Source organism: Cynara cardunculus, assembly GCF_001531365.2.
Source record: "Cynara cardunculus var. scolymus isolate 2C chromosome LG 2, CcrdV1, whole genome shotgun sequence".
Classification (NCBI taxonomy): domain Eukaryota; kingdom Viridiplantae; phylum Streptophyta; class Magnoliopsida; order Asterales; family Asteraceae; genus Cynara; species Cynara cardunculus.
This window is the reverse complement of record NC_037529.1, coordinates 54,499,509-54,510,678: the sequence shown is the minus strand read 5'-3', so window position 1 is coordinate 54,510,678 and position 11,170 is coordinate 54,499,509. Positions and strand designations below refer to the sequence as shown.

General features: G+C 37.8%; 1 protein-coding gene across 2 annotated transcripts; it reads left to right on the top strand.

Moving 5' to 3' along the window:
• LOC112506549 lies at positions 1–9,076 on the top strand. 2 transcript variants are annotated; one of them, XM_025110676.1, is made up of 3 exons: positions 1–80; positions 313–1,294; positions 6,614–9,076. In XM_025110676.1, the coding sequence occupies exons 2-3, from the start codon at positions 352–354 to the stop codon at positions 8,788–8,790; spliced, it is 3,120 nt and encodes a 1,039-aa protein (XP_024966444.1). In that variant the 5' UTR covers positions 1–80; positions 313–351; the 3' UTR covers positions 8,791–9,076. The 2 variants fall into 2 exon arrangements, with proteins under 2 accessions (XP_024966444.1, XP_024966443.1); XM_025110675.1 differs by having other exon boundaries at positions 7–1,294.
• The last annotated feature ends 2,094 nt before the right edge of the window (positions 9,077–11,170 follow it).

The window sequence follows — 11,170 nt, the reverse complement described above, 5'->3', positions numbered from 1 at the left end:
CGACTTTCGAACTTTCGATAACAACACATACACATCCCCCCTTTGTTACTCATCTACCATAACAATCTCTTCAACGAAAGGTATGTTTCTACGGGTCCAACCCCTTGTCGATTTGTTTTTCTGTCAATTTCAATTTTTTAGGGCTTGTTCTTTGTGTGCGTGATGATGAACAGAGAATTTGAATTAGGAGGAGATAGCACAAACCCTAGGGTAGAATCAGAATCTTTCGTTGATGGCAGTAGCTCAGGAAATATAGTAGATTCTGTACCTGTACCATTAATCGTCCCCTCCGATAACTCTACAGTTGTGCAGGGTTTCGAAAGTGTAGGTGGGTCTGTTGCCGAGGGTAGCATGGACAGTGTATCAGCTGAAAGAAATGTTAGTGATGTAAATAATAGGACAGATGGGGTCTCGAACAAATTTGGTGTTCTTGAATCTCATGACAAGGTGTTTAGCGATAGGAACCATGGTAGTGTAAAGCATGTGAAAAGTGAGCAGCAGAAAGGGCAACATAGAAAAGAGCTGAAATCAAAAGAATCAGTATCACCTGTATATGATTCTATGATTTCTATGTTTGATGATTTTGCTGCCAATGGGAATGTGTCGACTGTGGTTAAGCCGTCGATGGAGGTATCACCTGGTCATGGCTTTCAAGTGGGGGATATGGTTTGGGGAAAAGTGAAATCTCACCCTTGGTGGCCTGGTCACGTGTACAGTGAAGAATTTGCAACCCCTTCAGTGCGCAGATCAAAGAGGGAAGGTCTTTTGTTGGTTGCCTTCTTTGGAGATAGTAGCTATGGATGGTTTGATCCTTCAGAACTTGTGCCGTTTGATTCTGATTTTGCAGAGAAGTCTCGCCAGACTAACTCTAAAACTTTTGTCAAGGCTGTGGAGGAGGCAATGGATGAGGTTAGTAGGAGGAGTGCACTTGGTTTGTCCTGTATGTGCAGGAGTAAGCAGAATTTCAGGGAGACTGGTGTCCAAGGGTATTTTGCTGTTGATGTGGCGGATTATGAGCCTGGAGCTGTATACTCAATTGATGCAATTGAGAAAGCTAGGAAGAGTTTCCAGCCCAGTTTGGCTCTTGATTTTATAAGGCAGTTGGCTCTGGAACCCACTGACAATGATCATGCTGGCATTGATTTTATAAAGAACAGGGCTAATGTCATTTCTTACAGAAGGGCAGTTTATGAGGAATTTGATGAGACATATGCTCAGGCATTTGGTTACCAACCAGTTCGTTCTTCTCCTCGATCTGTACAAGAATTGCCCCCTGGAAGAACACCGACTAAAGGTAATTGATTCATATACAATATATGTTCATTTATGTTGTTTTCAGGTCTTCGACTTGGTTTCTTATCATTTTATGGTAACTGTTTGAGAACCCCACATCATCCTTTGAACAAGGTAGATGTATTTTATGAACTAAAAAGCCACAACATACATGGGACGATTGATTAACTGATCTATGTTTTTTTGGTTTCTCGTTTACAGATCATTGTTTTGAAATGAATTTCTTGTAGGTGCCTTGTATTATTTTTTGCAGTAGATTCTCCCAGCATTCATTATTTCAATTGGCATTTGTTACAAGCTCCACTAGGGGATTACATGGTGCTGGTTCTTGAAATGGAGATTAGTTGATTTTTTGAACAACATAAATTGTAATCAAGGTTCAAGATGGCAGGAGGCGTGGCATGGCGGTGGGGTCAAGCCTCAAGCCTTGCATGCCATGACGAGGACACGGCGTTTTTCAAGGCGTGACATAACGACAAATTTATATGTCATATATAAAATTATATTATATACATACACATATATATTTTATGTATATTATTTAATCAGATGATGATATTAATAAATTTACATTGATAATAGAAGAAAAATCATATAGATTATTATTATAAAAATAGTCTTTGATTAAATATTCAAAATAGAACTTAGAAAGGTAACTTTACAACTTCATTTTAATCGTGGGTCCATGACATTTATGAATTTGTGAAAGTGAGTGATGTGATATTGTGATTAGATACATCTATAAAAGTGTAGAATTTAAAGTTAAAAGTGTAAAAACACAAAAGCTAAAAGATAAAAAAACTAAAACAATAAAAAGTTGAAAAAAGTCACGTCTTGTAAAAATGCGCGCCTCAAGACGCCATGGCGTGAGCCACGTCTTACAGAAATGCTATGGGTCTTTTCGTAACGGCATAGACGTCCATTTTGGACACTGATTGTAGTTTGAATTGACCTTGTGTGACATCAGGTAGGAACAATTTATTAACATTGCAAATTGATATGGCTATGGTTGGTACATCTTAATAAGATGCTATTTTATTTGCAATTTTATTTTCATGATGTTATTGTTGTAAACGTCTGTTATTTAAATAATTGCAGTACTTGCATTTAGGCATGCAAGTTACATCAAATTGGATAGGGTCAAAATAATAATGAGTCAGTTGTAGCAGTTGTACTTTGATTGTATATGTTGAATGATGCATTGTATAATTAGGGGCTGTTCGGAAGTGGCTTAATGGGCTGAGTGGGATATATGGCTTATTCGGTAAGCCATATATAGTTGTTCGGTTATGGCTTAATAGCGAATAAGTGGCTGGTTCGGTAAGCTGGAAAAAGAGTCGTTTACATTCAGTCCCCAACTATCCAATCTGCCCTTTTTCTCTTCCAGGCATGAAAGAGACAACAATTGCTCCTGATCGGTGCTCCCATTTTCCCAATCTGCCCGTTTACATTCTCTTCCCAATCGGCACTCCTCCTTCAATCTTCAAACTGATTGGTGCTCCTCCTTCAATCTTCTAACCATCGGCGCTCCTTCTTCACAGTTGCTCTTGCTCCTCGTCCCTCTTTCTTGATTCTAGGGTTTTTAAATATATTATTTCGATGAATCATTTAGAGATGCAGGTATGTAAATTTCAAAGGGTTTCTTCTAATGGTAGTACTACAACAACTGATAATTCTTCAAATCCTCAAAAGATAGCTACTCATCAAGGGAATTTGGAGTTGCAGAATCATGTTGATGATGGTGGTGGAGGAATTGAAATGTTGTTGAGATGCGGTGGTGGTGGTGGGTGGTGTTGCGAGGCTATGTGGATGGCTGTCGTCTCGAAATGTTAGGGTTTCTCGGGCGTCGGGAGGGAAGGATAGACACAGTAAGGTTTTGATCAGGGTATGATCAGTCGAGCAAGGCGGTGGAGTGGTTGCTCAAGGCGGTTTGTTTTTAATTTGAAAACTCTGCCCTTTGTTTTTAAGGTGCTTTGGTTAACCTCTGCTCTTTGATTTTAAGGTGCAAAGCTTCAATTTGGTTGTATATGGGACTTTATCTATATTGTCAATGTTTAATATAGATAAAAGGGTAAAATAGTCATTTTCATTATTCAGACGGTTTATTCAGCCCAACAACCGAACAACAACTTTTGTGTTAACATACGGACAACTTTATCAATACAGACATCTTTATTCATACAGGTCTTAATAGAAAATGAACCGAACAACCCCTTAGTGATTGCTATGTTAACGTTGTTAGTGAGTGGACACTTATTCGGTAATTGTGAGTTTAAATGCTTTGCATTGAGTCTTTGGTGATGCATATGGAAGCTATTAGTTTGGTTGTCGATGCTCTCAAAAGGTTTTCTAGTGCAAGTAATTGGGGATTCATGTCCACAATATCAAACATAAATTGATGAGGAATTATCTAGTTTTGGCTAAAAGTCTTGGTGAGTATTGTTTTCATAATATTACACCTCTAATGTTAAACAATTTGCCCTTGTAAAAAGTTGTGATGCACTGTTCGTTTAATCTCTAGCATGGTTTTTTTAAAAGAAACCGTAGCATGGTTTTCTTGTAACTGAAAATAACGAAGCCATCCTGACATGTGGTAATAATATACTAATACCATCATAGCCTCTTATTTGCAATATGACAGGCCAGGAAGAAGAAATTTGGTCAGTTCGTCATATAAAGTTTGGTGCCATTGGTTACTCCGAGCTTCATGCATTATTTGTCCACCATGAGTTTCTTGCTCAATCATATTTTATGTTCCGAGTTCAAATTGCTTAGAGAAGTACACCTAGATGCTAAATTAAGTGTCTATTAGCAGGTGTATTACTCCCAACATAGAGTTGGGTACATAATACAGATGAGGGGTATACTTTTTGTTTTTCTTTTTGCTATGTGCTTTCAAAGGGAATTGATGGATGTATTTTGACTTGAAAAGAGCCCCTTTTTGTGTGCTTCCCTTGTCACTTTCGGTCATCATACTGAAGGAAGTACAAGGAATTCTGTTGTTGGTCCTAAAATATTCAATTAGTTCATTGGTGTTAGATTCTGCGGGTTCAGTAATGTAAAGCACTGACCTTGGTTAATTGGCAGGGGAATTGATATTTCTATTTTCAAGGTTAAGGTTGGTCTTTTTTTAGAGCGTCTTAAAGATACTTGGTGCGGGCCTTACTTTAAAGTGTCTTAAGTGTCATGAAGTATTAGATCATAACTGATAAGAATTTGAAGACTGGCTCTAATTGTTTATGGCAATTTCATACAGTACCTCACAAAATGACCAAGCCTTTATGCTTAAAGCAGGTTTCATTTACCCATTTTACAACATGATGAATCTTGAGAACCCTTGTCTTCATTGTTTTTTTTGGTAGCAACCAATTGGAAATTATGTGTACATGGATGTTTGGCACTTCAACTTATGTGATACAGGGGAGGCAAGTGTCTTTTGTGATGTGAGATTGTTTAGGGTCCTGGAAATAGTTATTTACTGTTTTAGTAGTTTTTCCAAACTCCAAGCAAGGACTCACATTATTATCTTCAGCCTTTTATGGCGTTGGGTTTTTCTTGGACCTATGAGAGCTTTGTGATGGTGCTTGGAGGAGTTGTTTGACCTACTAGATATTTTCTTCATAGAAAGGGAACTTTGCATTCTTGTGCGCTTCTTTTTCCAGCTAATTTCATAGGATTCAGGGTTATAATGTCTATCTGTGGAGCAATGTAAATGTAGGGCCTGTACTGTAAATTTCTTTTATGTCTGATTATAATCTTTATTTCAATCGAGTCCCTGCTTTGCTTTTATGCTTGTAGAAAAGTACTTGCCAATCTCTCTTAAAGAGAGGCTAAAATATTTACCTCTTTTGTCCTATCTACAAAGGTTTTCAGAAGATCAACTCATTAGATGAATCGTAATATCTGTTTGTTTTGCTGCACTTTGACTTGGTCGAACTATGTTCATTGGGAAACCAAACTGAACCAAACAAACAGAGAGGTAGGGTCTAGGAGGGGTAGGATGGAGAGCATGGGATAGGTGAGAGTGTGTGCAATGCGGCAGTGACAAAAGTGCGGAAGCTTGGTTAAAACAAGGAAGGAAACACAGCAAGCCAAAAAGCTAAGATTAGTGAGTAGAAAAATGTCACACAAGTAGATGCCAAGGTAGACAGCCAAATTAGGAAGTAATATGATGCTCTAGTAACCCAACTGTCATCTTGCTGGCTCCCCTCCCTCTGTCTCTCACGCCTTCCTCTTACCAATTAAATCTTTCAATTATAGTTTTTGTGGCAAGTGCATGTTGTGTTGCATCTTCAATATTATATCAGAAGCTTGAATTTGTGAATAGTAACAGCTCAGGTTCTATACGAATTCTGACATTTTTTTCAACACTTGGTTTGTGGGCTTGGTTGATATCTACTATAAATACCAAAACTCGTGTTACATAGCCTTGCATATTTTATTTTCTGATCAATTTAGAAGTTTGTATCCGTATTCTATCTGGTATTGTAGCTTCGCAGAGTGTCATATATTTGTTTTTGATATCTTCACCTAGGGACTATTTAGGGGTTCTATTGAATTTTTTTTGATATCATTGTCACAAATATTTATTCCTTGGTAACATGTCGCTGCAACTGTCTTTTTTTTATTGTAGGGATTTTGAAATGCATGCACTATTGTTGTGTCACCCTAAGATGTTAAGCCGGGCTTGTAGTTGTTGTCGTCTTTTATGCTTTGCTGAAGTTTGTATGGTTTATTTTAGCGAATAATTTGACCTTATCTTAAATTCATTTATCACCTTTAGTGGGTTCACTTATAGATGTTCAATCTCACCTCAGATAATGAACCAAATAGGAAAAGTGGCCGCCAGAACTTTGACGAGAAAAACACCATGGTCATGTCGGAATATGGGATGACTTGGTCATCATCACACATCATCGTGTTGCAAAATGTTTCTTGCTTTCTTCTTTTTAGGTTTTTTCTTGATTGTATATATCTCTTGTCCTTTGTGACTGAAGAAAGAATCTCTATTGTTCCATCTGAGAACAGTGACCTTGGCTTGTCCACACCTTGCCTTTTAGGCTTCTATTTCTATTTAATTTCTAGTTATGGAAATGCTATCAAAATGAGCACATAAAGATATGAGCATGTTCATACCTAAACAGTTTTTCTGGTAATTCGTTTACATACTTTCAAGCTGACAAATCAACATACAGAATATCTGAAATATTAGACATGGATTAGATTCTTTACTCTGAACCTTCCCCATGGATCTTATATATATTCTGTAAACATGGTCCAATTTCTTCATGATAGATTGCTGATGTTGGTGTTTTTACAGCTCCCTTGAGTGGGCGACAGGTATTTGCCGACACTTCAGGCAAGGGAAAGAGTTCTGCAAAACCTAATAAGGTTAAGGACCATGCTAAAAAAGACAAGTATCTCTTTAAACGGAGAGATGAATCTGAAGAGGTAAAAGTGCTCAAAAAGGAGAAAGGGAAACTGTCATTCTCTCCCCACCTTAAGGATTCCATGGCAAATGCTGCTGGTGACTATGTGTTGCAAAAGAGAGACTTGGGAACACATGAACAAGTTGGGACAGCCATTGTGAGCGATGAATTAGCTTCAAGAGATGCAAGTATGGAAGACACACCTATTGTCCTGGAATTCGGTGACCCTAATTTACAGAGCAAAGTTGAATCACCTAGCTTTTCTGCTGGTGAGATTGCACCAGGCTTTGGTGGTGATCTACCAACAGTGAAGATTTCTGGTGATGATGAGAAGAAGATTGTGCCACAAAAGACAAGTTCTGATTTGGTAGATGACAAGTCTTCAAGTGACAGAAAGGTGTTCAACCAAGATGACACCCCAAGTTCAGGACCCCATAAAATAGTTGCTTTACAAAGAACGGATAATGAGCCGAAAAAGGTGAAGAAGGTTTCTAAACGTCCTGTTGGAGAGCTGGGATCTGGGAAATCCGTCTTGCCCGAGAAGAAAAAGAAGAGGAAGAAAGAAGTCTTGATGGCTGACGGTACACAGGTCCTTGGTAAAGATGGGGTTCCTTTGGTTGACAAAGTTTCAGCTAAAAGACCCTTTCAATCTGCTCCCGCATCAAAGCCTCCGATTGAGGATCCTAATGGAACTGATAACAAGTGTTTGTCTTCACAAGAGATGAATCATGAAGTGGAGCTTTCACAGGTACTGGGTGATTTGCATTCACTTGCTTGTGATCCTTTCCATGCTATTAACCAAGGATGGGCTGTTAAAGCAAGACAGATTTTTTTGAGGTTCAGATCAGGTGTGTTCCAAAAAAGCTTAAACATAGCTGAGGATGAAGGAAATGATAAGCATTCTAGCAAGTCTTGTGCTGAGAATGGCCTAGGAGCGACACCTGCAAAACCACAAGCCAGGCCTGATGATCCCACTAAAGGCGGGCGGAAGCGGGGTCCATCCGATCGCCAGGAAGAAATCGCTGCAAAAAAGAAGAAGAAAGTTGGTGATATTAGAAATTTAACCAAGGAGAAGAAGGTAATTAAGAAAACTGACGAACCGGCATCACGAGGAGATGTGAAGCCGGCGGTTGTTATGACATCAAGGAAATCCGAGTTGAAGAACACAGAGCAGCGGGCGCCGGAGCCTACAATGCTAGTGATGAAGTTTCCATCAGGAGGATCTCTACCGTCCATTAATGAGCTAAAGGCAAGATTTGCACGTTATGGACCTATGGATCATTCGGGTACTCGGATATTTTGGAACACGTTCACATGCCGGGTGGTTTACAGGCACAAAGCCCACGCACAGGCGGCGTATAAGTTTGTGCTGGGAAGTAGCAACTTGTTTGGGAACGCGGATATAAAATGCAGCCTTAAAGAGGTTGGAGTTGTGGGATCCGGCGATTATGAACCACCTGTGAAGGTCCCAAAAGAAGAGGGGTCCATGGAGACCATGGCAGGCTTACAGCTGAAATCATGTCTGAAGAAATCGGGTGGCGGTGAGGAGGCGGGAGGTGGTAGTAAAGGGATGCCGCGGGTAAAATTCATGTTGGGTGGGGAGGAAAGTGTGAAAAACATGGCGGAGAACAAGAATGGTTCATCATCATCTTTTTCTTCTTCTCATGCAACAATGGATTTTAATAGTAAGAATTTTCAAAAGGCTGTTCACCTCCCTCTTCCCATTTCTTCTACTACTGCTGTTGCAACTTCAACTGCTCAATTTACTAGACCACCACCATCATCAAATTCTATGCACTACGGTGGCATAGGCTTACAGCCACCGCCACCACCACCACGATCTTTGAATTATGCGGGCGAGATAAAACAAACACAACCACCACCAGCGCCACCTGGGAACTTCGTTCACAACTTGCAAAGACCAATTATTGTTCCACCACCACCAGCACCAGCACCATTACCCAAAATGGATATCACACAGCAAATGTTAAGCCTTCTGACCAAGTGCAACGATGTCGTTACGAATGTGAGAAATATGTTAGGCTACGTGCCTTACCGCCCTCTTTAAACATAAAAGAAATCCTCTATAAACGGACAAAAACCAGCATCGAGAAAATCGACTGTCGAGGCAAGATGAAGATGCGTTGTTGAGGAGAGACAAAAGGAATATAGGAAAGAAAAATGCATGTGAACTCTTTGGATGGATGGATGGATGGATGGGTTCATTTATTTTGGTATGGCTTTACTTTGTAGTGGTATTGTTTAATGGTGATTATGTTGTAGTTGTTTAACATCTTTTTGGCATTTATTAGGTGCATTTTGTCAAATAATAGACATCGTGGCTTTGTGACCTATGGATTTTCCCCTCACCATCTCCTTTTTATTTTATTATCAGCATAAGCCAATGTCGTTGAGATTTGCTCATTCTATTAGTGTTATCATATCTGATGAAGTTGTTTTTATTAAAAAAAACATATCACAATGTCCATTTTTTTTAATTTTAATTGAATAATTAAGTGGGTTTGGTACAAGAATAATTAATGATTAATTTTTGTGCGAGTTGGGGTTAAATTAATGTGATCCGAGCCGAGCAGGCTGCAGGGGTAGATTTAGCGGGTTCCGGTAGATAACCCATAATTTTTTTCAAAAGTAATGTATACATGGATGGACCTACTATTTCAAAAGTAATGTATACATGGATGGACCTACTATTTGGCATACGGTGGCATGTGCCACCGTATTATTCCTCCGTCGAAGGGTAAAATTTTTTAAGTTCGTGAAGGGTGCAACCGTATTAATTTGTTGTGTGCCACCATATGTATTTTGAAACTATGTCGTTTTCTTAGTAAAATGGTGCCACCATTTGAAAAAAAATCCGTAGTTTGAAAATTTTTCCCTATATTTTTCTCTTATACTCAAATGGTGACGTTGCTTAAAAAATTTTATGGATCCGTCCCTAATGTATAATCTTATTCTAAAGTCTTCAAGGTTATTACAATTATATTTTTATTAAGTGAATGTATTGGTTTGTGATCGTGATCCTTTACATACATATGTTATAGAGTTGGTTTGTGACCGTGATCCTTTGCATACATATGTTACGAATTTTCTATTAATAAAAGAATTAAAAAGAATTTAATAACAATCCTTTTCAATAAATTCATAGGTAATTTTATTTTAAATTTACTGATATAATATACAAATTATTTAAGTTCATTGGTCCATCAGTAAGGGGTCGTTTACTAAATACTTACCCGGTTAATATTTATCAGGTAATTTTCCTCACCTGATTAACATGACAAGGACCGAAAATCTTACCCGTTAGGAGGAATGATAAGGATAGAGAGTCTTACCCGATAAGTGATGGTGATAACTCTTACCCGGGTAAGCGTTTACCAGGTAAATTGTTACATACGATACCGTTTTGTTATATTACAATCTTACCTGGTAAAATAGATTATAATGTTGATTCTTACCGATAAACGCTTATCGGATAAGTATTTGGGTAAATGGCGGCTAAGTTTAAATACTTTTTTTTTTCTACAACATTATCAGCAAAATTCAAATAATTATGTAATCACTTAAATTCCATCTGTTATCCTTCAGTAGGTTAAATAAGAATTTTTAATTTTATTTTTTCCTCTAAAATCATCAACAGAATTATATATATATATATATATATATATATAGGGGTCCAATCAAGGGAGAATTCGATTGTTTGTGATAATTGTGCGATCCAATCTCAACCACATATTATTAATAATCAATGGTTAATATTAAACATATTAATTTTGGTAATTATTCATTAATTTTCAAATAATTTAAATTTACTGATAATATATAGGGGTAAATTAGTCTTTTTAAAATCTCTCTCCTCTCTCCCCCTCTCTCTCTCTCCGACCAAGAATTTCTAACAGTAAAACACCAAACAAATATGATACACGCTGTGATACCCAATAATTTATAACAATAAGACACAAAACCAATTGTGTTACACATTGTGATACCACTGTGATAACGTCTTGAACATGGGTTGATAATAGATGTGATCTAAGTTTTAGACCACACACAACCACAATGTGATACACGACTGTGATACAATTTTGTTGAGATAATTAAGGAAACTGATTCTTGAGAATTAAGGAAACCGAATTTGATAACTATTAAATAAGAAAAATATTTAAATTATGATTAATTATTTTACTAAAACACCCTTTACCTATTAATTAAGGTAATATAATTAATATCATAATATGATTGGCTCATATTAGACCTCATGGTTACCACAAACTAATTAGTTCTCATTTGATTAGACCCTATATATATATTAGGGGTGAGCATAGGCGGGTACCCGCTCTTTTTGACAGGAACCGGAACCGGCGGTTCTTGAGATATTGGAACCGGAACCGGAACCGGTTAGAGCGGTTCTTAAATTTTTGGAACCGGAA

Bases quoted from the DNA above. Each gene is read 5' to 3' on its own strand.
- LOC112506549 (XM_025110675.1), top strand. From the start codon at position 163: ATGATGAACAGAGAATTTGAATTAGGAGGAGATAGCACAAACCCTAGG. The intron at 1,295-6,613 runs GTAATTGATTCA...GTGTTTTTACAG, and splicing joins TGGAAGAACACCGACTAAAG to CTCCCTTGAGTGGGCGACAG.